This window comes from Myripristis murdjan, chromosome 19 (genome assembly GCF_902150065.1).
Source record: "Myripristis murdjan chromosome 19, fMyrMur1.1, whole genome shotgun sequence".
Classification (NCBI taxonomy): Eukaryota; Metazoa; Chordata; class Actinopteri; order Holocentriformes; family Holocentridae; genus Myripristis; species Myripristis murdjan.
Window position 1 is genome coordinate 1,074,056 of NC_043998.1, and position 18,467 is coordinate 1,092,522.

Consider the following 18,467-nt stretch of genomic DNA (forward strand, 5'->3'; position numbering starts at 1 on the left):
AAATGCATGTTAATTTGGTCACAGTCAGTGTTTAAGGGTATTGATTTCGTATCGTCTTCGTCTTGTTTTCGTCATGAAAAAACCCATCGTTGACGAATAAATTTCGTCTAGTCTCGTCTGACGAAATTAACACTGTAACATAGTTGACATTATTGCTGTTTTCAGGCATTAAATCAACATGGCTGCCTCCAACCAAATACCAAATGGCATTTTTGAGAAGGATTTTCTTAAACTATTACAGAAATAATTAAATAAAATATTATTAAACATAATTTAATAATGATATTCGAGTAACGCTGTTGTTACTACATTTACTAAAGTCTTCCTTGACTCAGACACTACTTTATAAGAAATATTTAAGCAAAGGCAGAAAGAACATACCATGCAGCCTGCTGAGTGTCTTCTTGAGGATGAAATGACATCACAAGGTGAAGGTCATAGGATTTGGGTAAACCAGACCTTATTGAAAGGGTTTTTTTAATGGGTAACTTAGTTGACAATGATTTCGGGGACACACATTAAAAATGTTATTTTGCATATAATATTTTATATATTGACATAAAATTTGTATCTGCCATCATTATCTCTACTTAATGAATGGGAAATTATCAAAATAAAAAGTAAATAAGTGCTTTTCATTGTTTTTTGGCTAATTAGAAGTTGGTTGTGATTAAAAAAAGACAGAGGGAAATTGTAGATTATAGTGATATAGAGCCATTTTTTAATTAATAAATGGCTGTTTCTACAATAAATAATCATTGTATTTGTGAAAACATGAACAGCTGTCAATATAAAAAGTTTTACTTTTTAAAGTTTTAAGTTTTACTAAAAATTATATCCCAGGGACATAAGATGTCCCAAAATTATAGAATGACCCAAGTGTAATATAATAAATAAGAAATGAATGGAATGGCATGAATGGAATTGCATATTTACAGGGGTATGTACATAGTAAAGAAAGTACAAGTAGTAATAGTATGACAGTCGCAGTGTGCAGGGGACTGTGAGCATATCAGACAGCAGGGGGTAGTAAGGTGCTGAGCTGTCAGATACAGCAGGTAGGTGATAAGGTGATGTTGTGTTTTTGTTATAAAGTATAAAGTGTGGCCTGGGGGAAGAAGCTCCTTCTCAGCCTCTCAGTCCTGGCTTTGATGGAGCGGAGACGTTTGCCAGAGGGCAGCCGTTCGAACAGTTTGTGGTTGGGGTGGTGAGTGTCTTTGATGATCCGATTTGCCCTGGACCTGCACCGCCGGGTGTAGATGTCCAGGAGGCAGGGCAGTGCTGTTCAGGTGATGCGTTCAGCACACCGGATCACTCTGTGCAAGGCCTTCTTGTCCTGGGAGCTGCAGCTGCCGTACCAGGCGGTGATGCTCCCAGCCCACCCCAGCCACAGCCTGTTCACCCTGCTGCCGTCAGGCAAAAGATACAGAAGTATTCGCTGCTGTACCACCAGACTACAGAGCAGTTTCTTCCCTCAGGCTGTGAGACTACTCAATGCACCATCTGCACTCCTCCATGTTTAATAATTTTATTTTTTATACAATCAATTAATCATTCAAAAGGGAACCACATTTTAATTTCAATATACAACCTGTTGTATAATGAAACTTCCTTGTATCCTTGTATCCTTGTAAAACACAGACCCTACTATGGCAGCGTAGAAGGTTTTCACCAGCGAAGTAAAGATCTTGAATTTCCTCAGCCGCCTGAGGTGGTACAAATGCTGCCTAGCCTTCTTCACCAGGGCGGTGGTGTGTATGGTCCAAGTCAGGTCCTCAGAGATGTGAACCCTGAGGTATCTGTAGCTGCTCACTTTCTTCCATAGATCTTGAGTGGTGCGTAGTGGATCCTCTGCTTCTCTCTCCTGAATGTCCACGTGACCAATCCCGTCCCGTACCCAAACATTTCCATAGATATGGAAAGCTAAAAGATTCCCAGGAAATAATTATGGGAACAAAGAAAATAAACTCTGTAAATGCATACCACACCTGCAGGTCAAAGAATCCAAGCGTCAGTTCATCTTTGATGTGGTGAACGAAGGAGGGGAGAAGGAGAAGATGGAGCTGTTTGTCAATTTCTGTGAAGACACCATCTTTGAGATGCAGCTAGCGGCTCAGATGTCAGACCCTGGTGAGCGCTCAGCGGTGAAAGAGGAGAGTGAACGGGAGAAGCCAGAGGCAGAAAACCCTGAGATGGGTTTCTTCTCCGTTACCACAGTCTGGACAGCACTATTTGCTCTCAGACACAATATCATGCTGCTGATGAAGGTAAGAACAAGACAAAACATTAATAATTTGACAGCCTTAATGTACATAATATATACAGTCAAGCCCAATATTATTCATACCTCTGGCAAATTTTGACTTAAAGTTACTTTTATTCAGCCAAGTGTAGAAGCCAATAACGTAATAATGGCCAATAACGTGATAACGGCCAATAATGTAATAAATTTGCCCTTTTTAAAATGTAATAGGCCAATAATGTAATAACTGGCCAATAACGTAATAAAAGTCCTGAACCGATAATGCAATAACTTTTGGCCAATAACATAATAACTTATTACATTATTGGCTGGTTAATATGTTATTGGCCTGCTTAAAAAATCTTTGCAAATGTAATAACTGAGCCAATAATGTAATAATATACTAATATCACTTGATTTAAGTTTTATTTATTGTATATAACTGTAATAAAATGCTCTCTCTCTCTCTCTCTCTCTCTCTCTCTCTCCCTCTCTCTCTCTCTCTCTCTCTCTCTCTCTCTCTCTCTCTCTGTCCCCCTCCCCAGGAATTAAGACTATTTGTTTGTATAACTTTATGATTAGAATTATGTCCAGCATAGCAATCAGTTCCTTTTGCCATGCAAGTGCCAAAAAATGTTTACAAACACTGACAATTACTCATATATTACATGTAGACCTATAAAACTGTGCCTCTTTGAGGATGATGTATTCTCAAATGTAATGACCACACATTTTGGTCATGAAAAATGTAATCTTTATTAAACCTTTGTAACAATTGTTCCTTAAATAACCAGACTGACTGCTGGTCTCAACCTCTGAAGACCCTGAACTGTAAAATAGAACATATAACATGAGCTACAAAATAACATAATAACCAGCCAATAACGTAATAACTTATTACGTTATTAAAGTAATTACGTTATCGGTTCAGGACTTTTATTCCATTATTGGCCAGTTATTACTTTATTGGCCTATTACATTTTAAAAAGGGCATATTTATTACGTCATCGGCCGTTATTACGTTATTGAATGGTAAATGGTAAATGGACTGCATTTCTATAGCGCTTTTCTAGTCTACTGACCACTCAAAGCGCTTTACAATGTTTAGCCTTACATTCACCCATTCACACACACATTCACACACTGATGGTAGAGGCTGCCATGCAAGGCACCTAGCTGTCCATCAGGAGCGGTGTGGGGTTCAGTGTCTTGCTCAAGGACACTTCGACACACTCTGGAGGAGCCGGGAATCAAGCCGGGAACCCTCTGGTTACCGGACGACCGCTCTACCTCCTGAGCCACGCCGCCATGGCTCAGGAGGTAAAGCAGTCGTTATTGGCTTCTACAAACCAGCAAGTTTTTTATTAATTGGAAATGACACAGGCATAACCCAGAAGATAATAAGACGATGTACAAGAGGCATCATTGTGGAAAGAAACATTTCTAAGTTTTATTTACATTTGAACAAAAAGTGGCATGTCCAAAATTATTCATACCCTTCTCAATAATCAATAGAAAAGCCTTTATTGGCTATTACAGCAATCAAGTGCTTCCTATAATTGCTGACCAGCTTTTTGCATGTCTCCACTGGTATTTTCGCCCATTCATCTTTAGCGATGAGCTCTAACTCTTTCAGGTTGGAGGGTCTCTTTAAGGTCCCATCTTCACACACACGGACACGCACGTGCACACACATACACGTACATACGTACTTACAGGGACACAGGCTCCCAGCACCTTAGTGCTTTTACCTATCTATTTACTTATGACTATGACTGTACACTGGTCTGCGACCATACTGTTGTCATTTAATTATTTATCATGCACAGTGCTACTGTGATTGTGTGTCCGGTCTGTATGTGGTGTGTCTTGTATGTATCTACTTTTGCTGCTGTGACAACTTGACTTTCCCTCTGGGGGATTAATAAAGTGTTATTCTATTCTATTCTTGCTATCTTCCTACCACCATGTTTGACAGTGGGGATTGTGTTCTTAGGGTTGAAGGCTTCTCCTTTTCTACGCAAAATGTAGGATACATCATTGTGGCCAAACAACTCAATTTTTGTTTCATCTGACCACAAAACAGAAGACCAGAAGTCTTCTTCTTTGTCCAGATGAGCTTTTGCAAAGGCCAAGCGGGCTTTTGTGTGCCTTATCTGGAGAAGTGGCATCCTCCTTGGTCTGCGTCTGTGGAACCCAGCAGTGTGCAGTGTCCGTTGGACTGTCTGCCTTGAGATGTTGCCACCAGCAGAGCCCAGATTCACCAGGATGGCCTTGGCGATGATCCTCAGATTCTTTTTCACCTCTCTCACTATCCTCCTGGCCAGCACAGGTGTCACTTTAGGCTTCTGACCACGTCCTCTGAGATTTTCCACAGTGCAGAATGTCTTGTATTTTTTAATAATACTTTGCACTGTAGCCACTGGAAAACTTGAAAACATTTAGATATGGCCTTATAGCCCTTTCCTGACTTGTGAGCAGCCACAATGCGCAGTCGCAGGTCCTCAGTGAGCTCCTTTGTCTTAGCCATGACTGTCCAAAAACCAACTGCAGAGAGCTGCTGTTTTTCACCTGTTGAGTTGATTAAAACAGCTGTTCCCAGTGAATCAAGGTGATTAGCATGCTTAAGAACAGCTTGGACTATTTTGAATGGTATAGAACTTTGGATTCTCCCATAGAGTGTGACAGTTTGCAAAGGGTATGAATAATTTTGGACATGCCACTTTTTGTTCAAGTGTAAATAAAAGCTTAGAAATATTTATTTCCACAATGATGCCTCTTGTACATCGTCTTATTATCTTCTGGGAGATGCCTGTGTCATTTCCAATTAATAAAAAACTTGTTGGTTGAATAAAAGTAACTTGAAGTCAAAATTTGCCAGGGGTATGAATAATTTTGTGCTTGACTGTATATTAGGGCTGTCAAGTGATTTTTGAAGTCATTTTTTCAAATCACAAGGTATGAGTTAATAATATAATAACTATCATAGACAAAACCATATAACCAATGATAGTTAATATTACATAAATGTATAAAACTATTTGTTTACCACCATTTGGATGGATTACCCAATACCCATACCTAACGGACGATGAATGGATGACATGATGGATTCCCAGATGCAGTCTGTATGATGTTTTTCATCCCAATTTCTACAACAACACTAATGGACCTACAGTCCATGTAAATCCATTTAACAACTCAGTTTTACTGTCTTTGGCAAATTTGCCCCTTACACATTCCACAAGTGTGGTTTGACAAACATCGCTGCTTGACACATGACTGGAATCAATGAAAGCTGTTAATTCTCCCCTTATTTTATTATCTTACTCTATTTTACTCTATTTGGATCTGTTCACCTTGCTTTTCCCTTGAGCCACAACTGCAACAGACAATGTTTGTCTCTGGGTGTGGACCTGCTTCCTTACCTGGTCTGTGCCTGGAGATCCTGCAATTTTGGTGCCATCATTGACATCAAAATTGCAGCATGCCACTTTAACAGAGATCTTTAAAAAAAACAAGATTCAGGACTAAATTGATGGAATGTTGTGTTTCTGTGAAAGGAATCAGTTTATGGAACAATCTGAACAAAGAAACCAAAGAATACAAATCAAACATTACATTTAAAGGAACAATTAAAGCCAGTATGTTATCGAAATATAATGAAATATGTTAGTTATGTTGACTGTCATACCCATACCCATTGTAATGAAAAGTATAAATATTTTTTGTTGTTGTTTGAATGGTATTAACTGAATTGTCACTTGGGAACTAAAAAGGAATGTGACTATCTGGGTTGGCCGGCAGCTATTTTATTTTATTTCTTGTTTATTTTGTTGTTGTTTTTTTAATGATGTTCTTTGTAAATGGATTTCTTGGGATAAAGGGGCAGATTAAATAAGATTATTCTTCTTTCTGCTCCCTTTCATTCAAGATCTGGGAACCTTTCTATTTATATTAAATTGTTCTTCTCTTTTATAAATGAATGAAATAAAAATAAATAAATAAATAAATAAACATTGCTGATACACTCCCAACCTTACCTCCTCTTACAATTCAGTGAAGTTAAATTCATGGCAAATCACAAAAAACCAAGTCCCCCAATGTATGCATATGGCATACATCGGAGGCCAAATGTACCAATTTTTTTTTTTAATTATTGTTATTATTATATTTGTAAAGCACTTAATGCTCTTAATTCATGACTGCATGAATTACTCTCTGTCTAACTGTGTCTCTGTGTAACTTTCTTTAGAGAAATTTGAAATAAAAAAAAATGCAGTATGCAATTTCCAAATGCAAAAGGACATAATATTAAATTAAAAATTGGACAATAATAATGTATAATATTTACTAGATTATATGATTAAATGGTGGTGTAACATTACATAACCACAAATATATACTCAATAGACAATTCATCTATACTATTTTCTCTGTCTCTTTCCAGGTGCTGTCTATGAAAAGCCTGAAGAAGCAGATGAAGAAGATAAAGAAGATGACAGTAAAAGACATGGTAACCACCATGGTTTCCTTCTACTGGTCGGCCCTAGTTGGGCTTCTATATGTGGCATTCAGTGTGGTCCGAGGATTCTGTCGGATTATCTACAGTACTTTCCTGGGAGGCAGTCTGGCTGAGGGGACCAAGACCATGAAGGTTGGTATGCATATAGAGCAGGGAATCCTCAGGTCTTGAAAAAGTCTGAAAAGCTCTTAATTTGACTGATCTAAACTTAAGGCCACCTCTTTTCACTAATGATCTGTTTTTTTTTTTTTTTTTTTTTCTACTTTTTTTGTACTGATTCCTGTAATCACCTTTTTAACCCATGTTTTTGACATAATCAAGTGAATTTGCTCAGGTTTGAAAGGGCTAAACATTTTATCACTATAAGCAAAATGTCATTTTTTCCTCATTATAATGTTGCTACACCGCAAAATCGCTTCAAATGGGGCTCCATGGGCTTAATGAAAGGCAATTTTGGGGTCCAGAACATGAAAAAACTTGAAAACCCTTGGCATTATCCTTTACACTGAGGCCTGGCTCTCCTCAACAATCTGGTGCACCACATGTAGCAACTCTCATAAGGTCATTCCTTTAAGCTCGTTGCCTTCATTTTGTTGTTTTGTTGTATAAACAAGCTTCTTACAGGATAAAGGCTGAATGTTTCTCCACCTTCCCCAGGTGTCAGACATACTAGTCAACATGCCTGACCCTTCCCAGGAAGAGGTCCAAGGAGAGGGGGAGGATGTAGAGAAAAGATCATCTGACCGAACCTCCCTGGAGGAGGACCTGGCTGACTTGGCCATCAGTACTGATGAGACAGAGCTGTTGTCCGATATTTTTGGCCTGGACTTGAGGAGGGAGGGAGGCCAGTACAAAATCACCCCCCATAACCCCAATGCTAGCCTGACAGAACTGCTCAACTCTCCAGTTCCATCCCCGACTGCCACAACCCCACCTGTACCCCCCCGACCAGAGCTCAGACGGAGGCACCAAGTAATACAGTTTTCCTGATTGTTTATTTATTTATGTATTTAATTTATTTATCAGGGATAATGCACATTAATAAACATTTCTGTAAATGCAACATAATTAGCCAAAAGGCTCATTTTCATCTGCAGTCCCAGTCTCAATGTTATACACTCCCTAATAGTAAGAAGTAAAAAGGTAAAGGTAAAAGACAAAACACAAGATAATGACCACTGCAAAATAATCAGTTTCTCAGGTTTTAAAAATAGTTCTGCCATGAACGTGACACAGGGAATACTGACTCAAATGCACGACAAAGGCCGGTTGAAATCCAAAAAGCAGGTTTATTCACAGGCTGAGGTCGGTACATGGTGAAGCAATCAAACCAGGCAGAGGTGTCCAAAAAACGTGAGGCAAAAGGCAAGGTCGAAAAACAGGCAAGGATCATTCACTCAAAGACTATGACTATGACTGTGAGATAACGCTGGTACATGAGCAGAAGCTACAACGAACTGGCGACGAGACAAGACACACAGGGAGAATATAAGCAGGACTAATAGGGAGTGATTAGACACAGGTGTGGGAGACACAATCAGGGAACAGGTGAACACAGATGAGGAGGGGGCGGGGCAGACAAGAACCGTGAAACATGACAAGTTCACAGTTTTGATAATATTTCTCCTAAATTCAAAATAAAACTATTGTTATTTAGAGCTTATATTTAAAGGAAATGACAACACTTCAAAATAACAGAGATGATGCAGTATTTACAGAACATTAATAATCCAAAGAAAACAAATGCCAATTCATTTTTAACAAAATGGTGTTAATGTTTTGACTAAAAAAACATTCAGAAATCAGTATTTGGTAGAATAACTCTGATTTGCAATTACAGCTTTCATGCATTTTGGCATGCTCTCCACCAGTTTTTCACATTGCTGTTGGGTGGCTTTATACCACTCTTTCTGCAAAAAATCAAACAGCTCAGCTTTGCTTGATGGTTTGTGACCATCCATCTTCCTCTTGATGACATTCCAGAGGTTTTCAATAAGGTTCAAATCTGGAGACGGGCAGCCCATGACAGGGCCTTGATCTGGTGATCCTCCATCCAGACCTTGATTCCCCTGGCTGTGTGACATGGAGAATTGTCCTGTTGGAAAAAACAGTCCTCTGTGTTGGGGAACATAGTTTTAGCAGAAGGAAGCAAATGTTCTTCTCAGACAACCTTGCACTTGGCTTGATTCATACGCCCTTCACTAAGACAAATCCACCCAATTCCAGCCTTGCTGAAGCACCCCCAGATCATCGCTGACCCTCCTATTTTTGCAGTTGGTGCGAGACACTGTGGGCTCTAGGCCTGTCCAGGCCTCTGTCTAACCATAAGACGACCAGGTGTTGGGCAAAGCTGAAAATTGGACTCATCAGAAAAGATGACCTTACTCTACTCTTCTACAGTCCAATTCCTGCAGTCTTTTGCAAACCTCAGCCTGGCTCTTCTTTCTTCTTACTGATGAAGGACTATTTACTGGCTTTGCATGACTTCAGCCCTGCCTGTAGAAGCCTGATTCAAATCGCTTTTACCATGCACTTCACTCCAGTCTCAGTTTTCCACTGTTGTTGAAGGTCACTTGAGGTCAGCCTACGGTTCTTGAGTGATATTCAAATACGTTTCGCGGTCATCCCTCTCAGTACTGACTCGTTTTTGCCCTCTTCTAGCCTGTAGCTTTGTTGTTGTCTGTTGCTTGACCTTGTTCTTGTGAGCTGCCGACTTTGAAATGTGCCCGTAAAGCCAGGATTGACCCTTTCTTGTCCTCACTCAAAACCTTTCTTTTCACCTTTTTGGAATGGTCAATAGTTACTTTTAAATTTCCGATTTGATTCAGGTGATCACCTAATCAGTACCTCATTAAGCAGAATGAGGTGTGCTTGTGGAGAAATATAACTGGAATGGAATGCTTGTCATAGACATGCTGATTTAGGAATAAATTGCAGTGATCTTTTCCAGAGTTGTACATATGTGCTGCTTTTTATTTTTCTGTGTTTTTGTTTATTTTTATTTGTGCTTTTATTTTTTATTTATTTTATTTATTTATTTAATTTTCGTTGAGTATGTATTTTGTGAATACCCATCTGTAAAATGAACTCGACTGCTTTCTTAATGTCTGTAAAGGCAGTAATAAAAATCATAATTGAAGGGAAAAAAATGACCTGGACATGGCAGTTTCACCAACCTGACCCGACATATTCGAGCTAAATCTTGGTTAAATTGTCTTTCCAATGCTACAGAAGCACACAGATCTTTTTCTCAGTTTGGTTTTGATGAAAACCCAATAATGATTAATTTATTGTTAGTTTTATCTACAGTTACACAATTAATAATAATAATAATTAAATACTCAGTACAGCTGTGCTCCTGCTCCTTTAAAGGGTCAGAGTAATAACTGTGTTTAGTGAATCCCTGGCTCTTTGTCTAATGATGCATTTACTCTTCTCTAGTCAAAGAGCTCTTCTTCAGAGACAAAGGAGACAACAGGGGGGACTGAATGTGAACGTGAAAAAGCTGAGTATGTGCAATTCTTCTCTCATTTTCTATAACTCAAAGATCACAAACCGTTTTTTAAAATATTACTTTGTGGGCATTTGTGCTTTATTAGACAGCCACAGCAGAGAGAGACAGGAAAAACAGGGCAATGCGAGGGGATGACATGCAGCAAAGGGTCTGGGCCAATTTTGAACCCAGGCTGTAGTATTGCATTTGATAAAACATGGTACTTGCTCTCCACCGTGAGCAGCTGGGGCACACCCACAGACCAACATGGCATTTCTTTCATCGGCTTTTTTTTTTCTCCCTACAATGGCCCTAATACACCATCACAATAATGAATGTTCATACACTATATTACCAAAAGTATTCGCTCACCCATTCAAATGATCAGAATCAGGTGTCCTAATCACTTGGCCTGGCCACAGGTGTATAAAATCAAGCACTCAGGCATGCAGACTGTGAAACAAGACATTTGTGAAAGAATGGGCCGCTCTCAGGAGCTCAGTGAATTCCAGCGTGGAACTGTCATAGGATGCCACCTGTGCAACAAATCCAGTCGTGAAATTTCCTCGCTCCTAAATATTCCACAGTCAACTGTCAGCTCTATTATAACAAAATGGAAGCGTTTGGGAACAACAGCAACTCAGCCACGAAGTGGTAGGCCACGTAAAGTGACGGAGAGGGGTCAGCGGATGCTGAAGCGCATAGTGCAAAGAGGTCGCCGACTTTCTGCACAGTCAATTGCTACAGAGCTACAAACTTCATGTGACCTTCAGATTAGCCCAAGTACAGTACGCAGAGAGCTTCATGGAATGGGTTTCCATGGCCGAGCAGCTGCAGCCAAGCCACACATCACCAAGTGCAATGCAAAGCGTCGGATGCAATGGTGTAAAGCACGCCGCCACTGGCCTCTAGAGCAGTGGAGACGCGTTCTCTGGAGTGATGAATCACGCTTTTCCATCTGGCAATCTGATGGACGAGTCTGGGTTTGGAGGTTGCCAGGAGAACGGTACATTTCAGACTGCATTGTGCCGACTGTGAAATTTGGTGGAGGAGGAATTATGGTGTGGGGTTGTTTTTCAGGAGCTGGGCTTGGCCCCTTAGTTCCAGTGAAAGGAACTTTGAATGCTTCAGGATACCAAAACATTTTGGACAATTCCATGCTCCCAACCTTGTGGGAACAGTTTGGAGCGGGCCCCTTCCTCTTCCAACATGACTGTGCACCAGTGCACAAAGCAAGGTCCATAAAGACATGGATGACAGAGTCGGGTGTGGATGAACTTGACTGGCCTGCACAGAGTCCTGACCTGAACCCGATAGAACACCTTTGGGATGAATTAGAGCGGAGACTGAGAGCCAGGCCTTCTCGACCAACATCAGTGTGTGACCTCACCAATGCGCTTTTGCAAAACACTCTCCTCAACCTTGTGGACAGTCTTCCCAGAAGAGTTGAAGCTGTAATAGCTGCAAAAGGTGGACCGACATCATATTGAACTCTATGGGTTAGGAATGGGATGGAACTTCAGTTCATAGTATGAGCAAAGGCAGGTGAGCAAATACTTTTGGTAATATAGTGTATGAGAATATACAAAAAGATGCACGAGTTTCAATAGAGTGGATCATAAAAAGATCTCACTTCAAAAGAAAGGCTTACATACCAACACAGCCAAATGCATGTTTGCTGTACTTTACATGAAGGATGAGATGATAGAATATTATCCAAATTTATTTAGTTAATTTATTGACCAAAATAAGAACAAATAAATTAGATTTGGACAAGCTTCTTTTCCAATGACCAAAGAAATGCCACATTGCCACATTCTCCGTGAAGAGAATCTCAGGTTCTCTTCTCTTAAAACCATGTTTTTGGCTCCACTGCAAGTGGTGCTGCTGCAAAGAACTGCAAATTTCTCTATTGAGCAAATTTCTTTTGGTCATGAGTTTTCTGAACAGGCAATCAATATTTCACTGATTCTTGAGAATTTGGATAAATCATGTCCCACTAAGAAAAATGCTATTTCTGCTGGAAATTTACAACATTTTAATGAATAAAAAGAATCAAGGGCATAATCAGGGGGTCCTTTGCACATTTGTAAGGTTCTTTTATAGGTTTATTTTTAATTTGTATTAATTTAATGATTATATGTTGGCCCATGGCCTACAAAACCAGTTGTCCTCGGATAGGAGATAATCATTTCAACTTGATTAAAACAACAAAAAGTAATAATTTCATTGAATAATATCTTTACCACATGAAAGAGTACATCATAATATGTATTAAAAACTACAAACGATGGGTTTTGAACAATATTTACTATTATTTTGTGGTTGCTCAAAATGTGTCCCAGATATTCGTCACCACCGTCTGATATATATTTAAAAAATAATAATAAAAAAACTACAAGGTCAGTTACATTCCTGAGGAGCCCTTTTCAAACCTTCAGCTCTACTGCATGCTTCAAGACTGCTCAGGCTCCTGGAAGTTTGCTATTTTCTCTTAAATCTCTTCATATTTTTGGACACTGCTACTGTCACAACCATAAATTGTCAACACTGTCACTTTTGTATAAAAAAATATTAGATTAGATTATGGAATAAATGTATACTTTTTAAGAAGAGGTCTGATGCAGGTAGCAACAGGGCGAAAACAAGCTGGCTAATGTGAACAACTCATGCTTATCATGTGAAAGAGCAGGTTTTTGTCTCCACCGTCAGACGTCACCACCGTCAGGTTTTCTGTGTGACGGTGATGACTGAAGTCTGAAAAATGCTTATAACAGAGCTCAGGATTGTTATTTTTTGTACCAAATAGTTAAATAAAGTTGTTAAACAAGAAGCCATTGACTTGAGTGGTATAAAGTTTGGAAATGTATGTTTTAATGAGGCCACTGTCACCACCGTCAGATTAGTGTCACCACCGTCAGAGGCAGTTATATTTGTTTTAAATGAATATGCTTACAATATGTTTCTTTGGTGCTGTTGAGTTATTAAAGTAATAGTCTCTTTAATACAAAAATATGTTTTTCAAATAAAAAAAAAACATTATGGTGACGGTGTTGACAAAAACAAAGTAGCCTAATAACTGGAAAAACCTATTTTATGAAAAAAAATGCAAAATGAGGAGGTTGCACCGGTACATTGCTGAACAGCCAAGACCTTGGCCGATAATGATATACCTTCAGATTTTGTAATTTAACGCACTTTTTTCTTTCAAAATTAAAACCTGTTTTATCCAAATTCCCAAGAATCAATGATTTGTAATTCACTGCATACACACCTCATATACTATATCTGGACAGTTTATTAGCTCCATTTGAGTTTCTAAAGGGCACCCAGTCATGCACGTACACTGAAATGTCAGTCTTATATTTATTCATTGTTCATATTTTACTCACTTTTATCCTGTGCCCTGCACTTCTTATATTGATTGTGGTTTATATAACTGTTTTAACAAAGGCTCAACTAGAGACTAACATTGCAAACTAGCTTATGATATATCAGAATCAGAAATACTTTCTTGATCCCTGAGGGGGAATTGGGTATCAGAGCATGTCAGAGAATAGTTGTATCTGACAGATGATGTATCTGCCCTTATCAAATACACATAAAATATATAAATAAATAAAATGCTTAAAGGAATATTCAGTTCAGTTCAGTTCAGTTTTATTTGTATGGTGTCAAGTCATAACAGAATTTATCTCAAGGTGCTTTACAGAAACCCTGTTGATATTAGAGAGATAATCCCATGAACCATGAACCAGACTCCCCCATGAGCAAGCACAGAGCGACAGTGGCGAGGAAAAAAACCTTTTAACAGGGTAAAGAACCTTGAGCAGAGCTCTACATGAGCTACATCTGAGCAGTGACATGTTTTGTGTTTTCAGGGGTGAAGATGGAGAGAAGCAAGAGAAGCTACAGAAGAGAGAGAAGCCCAAGCACAAAGTCAGACAGCATCATACCTCCAAATCAGATGAACCTGATCTGCAAGAGTCCGCCTTCTCAAAGAAGATCATAGCCTATCAGAGAAAACTATTGGTATGGGGATGTCCTCCTTTTTGTGGTTTTCACTGAGTGTGTGTATACACACACACACACACACACACACACACACACACACACACACATATATGTACATATATATCTGTGTGTGTGTGTGTGTGTGTGTGTGTGTGTGTGTGTGTGTGTGTGTGTGTGTGTGATAGAGACAGGGAGATATATGTATATATCTCTATATCTATATATATATATAGATATAGAGAGAGAGAGAGAGAGAAAGAGAGAGAGAGAGAGAGAGAGAGAGAGAGAGAGAGAGATATGTGTGTGTGTGTGTGTGTGTGTGTGTGTGTGTGTGTGTGTGTGTGTGTGTGTGTGTGTGTGTGTGTGTGTGTGTGTGTGTGTGTGTGCCTGGCCAAAAAAAAGTCCCCACCTGGATTTAACTAAGCAAATAGGTAAGAACCTCGTATTGGATAATTACTGCAGGGGCAATTATCTTTCAGCTGGAATCAACTTATTTAACTTGTTTCCAGCTAAAACAAGTTAAATCAAAAAGAAGACAAATCAGAGGAAGATCTGGTTTCACTTGCTCAGGTAAAAGAGTTGCTACAACAACAGAAAGACATGTTCAATGCACTCTTACAGCAGCAACAGGAAAAATTTAAAGGCTTTGTACAAATCATCATGGACTCAACCAACTCCAGGTTGGACACAATTACAAGAGAGGTACAGGAGATTAAAACAAGCATACAATTCACCCAGAAGGAGGTAGATGATATCAAAGCTCAGAACAAAACACAATCTGAACTCAGTAACTCCATGCAAACCAACATCATGAAGATTTGTGACTGCCTGTCAGCTGTCACAGATAAAATGGAGTACTTAGAGGGACAATCGAGAAGGAACAACCTGGTTTTTGATGGCATCACTGAGGTTCCGGGGAAAACTTAGGCTGATGCAGAGGAAAAGGTGAGGGGTATTTTTGTGGAAAAACTTAAGCTGCAGCGGGACATTGAAGTTGACGGGGCACACCGCACTGGGAAACCAGTAGCGGATGGCAGCAGACCCAGACCCATTGTGGTGAAGTTCTTAAGATTCAAGGATAGATCAGCAGTTCTGGAGAGAGCTAAAAATTTGTGAGGGACTAACATTTACATAAATGAAGATTATACTGATGCAGTCCGAATGAAAAGAAAAGAGCTACTCCCCAAGTTGAGGGAGGCACGGGAGAGAGGTGAAATTGCCTTTCTGAGGCAGGACAAACTGATAATTCGCCCTCATAGTAGCACCCCAAAGTCACCTAGAGTCATGTGAACTTCTTAAAGGTATGCTGATGTTATGTTTTTAACTGTGTACTCATGATGCCATTGTCACATGCTATTAATTTGCCCAAGAAGGGATTGATGCTGGCTCATTTAAATGTGTGCAGTCTGAGGAACAAGGTTTATGAACTATGCAGTCTGGTTGAATCCAATAATATTCATATACTAGCTATATCAGAGTCACACTTAGATTCATCTTTTGATGATTCAGAGGTTGCTATAAGGCCAGACAAAAAAAACCTCTGGGTTCCGGTTCCCGACCGAGTGTCCCATTTAATCCCCGAGTCAGATTATTTTATTGGCCTCTGTGTAAAAATAAAATTAAGGCACTACGCGACCGCGTGTGACCGTGTTGGCATTGGTCAAAAGTTAAGCAGGGCTTTTATTTTGATGTATGTTGCACTCGCCTTATTTGTGATGTTCTCACGTAACTTCGGAAAATAACTTCATGGAATCACGTGCCACCGACAGCACTGGCTGGAAAGAATGGACTTCCGCACGGTGTGTGTGTGTGATTTGTCCTCGCAAACCACCAGCGAAAATAATCCGACTACAAGAGAAAACCTTTGCAGATGTAGTGAAAGAGGTGAAACAGTGCCATTGTAGACTTGCAAGTGCAGCAGGCAAACATGACGGGGGATCCATCATGTTTGCCTGCTGCCCCCACCGTGGAGCTCGGCTCTATGGTGGTGGGTGTGATGGGTCTATTCGACTTCAGGATAGACCTGTGTTGAAAAGATCGATCCTCCGATTTTGAATCGATCTTCATTTAAATTCCCATTTGTGTGGAATATGAACGTACAACAACTGCACCGGCACCATACGAGTCCAAAACGCAGAGAAACTTTCCAGGATACAGCAGCGCACATAGATTGTGTAACAAAGCGAAGAGTTGCCACTCCACTCTATTTTCACTGACTAACAGCGGTTAGTCAGTGGCTTTGCTTGTCTATTCATAGAAGAGGTATCACTTTGACTTTTTTTTTTTTTACTTATCTGTGTTATCACATGCATACTAATGCTCATTCATTGGTAGTTGAATAGTTAGGTCTGTTTGATAAGTAATTTACATTTTTAAAACAAATAATAATTTAACATATTGTTAAATTATTTACGCTTACTGGTAAACATCTACTCCTGCAAGATAATTTATTATGTTCTACAACTCATAAACATACACTAACTGTGCTAACACAACATACCAAGTGTTTGAGCATCATATCTCCTCTGGGCTACAAACGGTGGTCCTAGCCATTTTTGCCAGTCTTACAGCCATTTTAATTATCAATACCTATATTAATTTGTTGTCAAATGACACAATATAATACAAGTATTAATGTGTTGCATAACTAGACAGGTATGTAATTCAGTCACAGCTCAAAGTGCTTTTTAATAAAACTAACCAAATCAATATCGGATTGTATCGGATTGGATCGAATTGTGATAATCGATTCTGAATCTTGTGAATCGGAATCAAATCGATTCTTGAAATCTGAATCGATACCCAGCACTACTTCAGGTACCTAGTGCTGCAATGCGAGCCAGAGATACCTCTCTCTGCTAGTAATAACGCTGCTCCGTCCGTTAAAAAGGTGGTAACTTATGCAAATATTGAAATAATTATATTTAAAATGCAACCCATGCATCGCTTCCGAAAATAAAAAAAAAAGAATAAAATAAAATAAAATCCCTACCTACCCATCCTTCCCATGAATAAATAAAATAAAATAAATCCCCCCTACTCATCCTTAAAATGCTAAATAAAATAAAAAATAAAATAAAATAAATTCCCTACCTATTCATGCCCTTAAATGACAAGGAACCGGAACCCAAAGTTTTTTTTTGTTTGGCCTAAATGGGTACAGTTTGTTCAGAAGGGACAGAGACAAGTATGGTGGTGGAGTTGCAATCTATGTAAAGAATCATATTCCATCCAAAAAGCGGTGTGACTTAATGATGGATGGAATAGAAGCTCTATGGGTACAGATAAATCTCCCACACTTAAAACCTATATTAATTGGATGCTGCTATAGGCCACCCAGTGCAAACATGAAGTATCTGGATGACATCTGTGAAATGTTAGATAATGTAGCTCATTCTAATAATGAGATCTACTTTCTCGGAGATTTGAATATTGATGCATTAAATAAGAACTGCTCCATGTTGAACAGAATTCTGTCTGTTGCAAAAAAAATGTAACCTGACTCAGGCAGTGACATCAGCAACCAGAACATCTAGGAATAAGTTTGGTGATAGAACAACAACATGCATTGATCACATTTATATTAACAGGCCGGATTACTGTTCAAAAGCTATATCAGTTCCACTGGGTTGCAGTGATCATAACCTAGTTGCAATTGTACGAAAAACTAAGGTACCTACAGCTGGTTCCAGGATTAATTATAGAAGGTCTTATAAAGGGTTTAACCAGGCATTATTTGAGGAAGAAGTCAAGTGTGTGAAATGGTCGGATGTGTGCAGTGAAGAAAATCCAGAAAAAGCACTGAGTGTATTTATGAAGTTATTTATGGAGATGGCTGATAAACATACTCCAATGAGAAAATGGACTGCTTGGTCAAATAGTGCACCCTGGCTGGATGATGAATTGAGGGGATTAATGGCCCAGCGTAATGAAGCTAAAAAAAACTGCAGTTAGAACAGGTTCTATGTCTGATAGACAACATTATTGTAAATTAATAAATGCTGTGACGAAATTGAATAATAATAATAAAAAAGGGACTATTATAGGCTTAAAATAAATGATGTTTAATGGGGAGGAATTCAGACATGCATGCCTCTTTCATAGAGACAGACGGTACATTTATTACAAAGCCATATGATATTGCAAATTATTTTAATAATTATTTTATAAGTAATGCAGAAAGACATGCAGAA

The 18,467-nt window shown here is 39.1% G+C and overlaps 1 protein-coding gene across 1 annotated transcript in view; it reads left to right on the forward strand.

Annotated features, from left to right (window-relative positions):
• ryr2a (ryanodine receptor 2a (cardiac)) overlaps positions 1-18,467 on the forward strand; it is a 666,625-nt gene that overhangs the window by 599,788 nt on the left and 48,370 nt on the right. Inside the window, exons 97-101 of the mRNA XM_030078094.1 lie at positions 1,995-2,267; positions 6,693-6,899; positions 7,425-7,739; positions 10,209-10,276; positions 14,142-14,292. Of these exons, the coding sequence (XP_029933954.1) occupies positions 1,995-2,267; positions 6,693-6,899; positions 7,425-7,739; positions 10,209-10,276; positions 14,142-14,292 (1,014 nt within the window). The remainder of the gene's footprint in view (positions 1-1,994; positions 2,268-6,692; positions 6,900-7,424; positions 7,740-10,208; positions 10,277-14,141; positions 14,293-18,467) is intronic.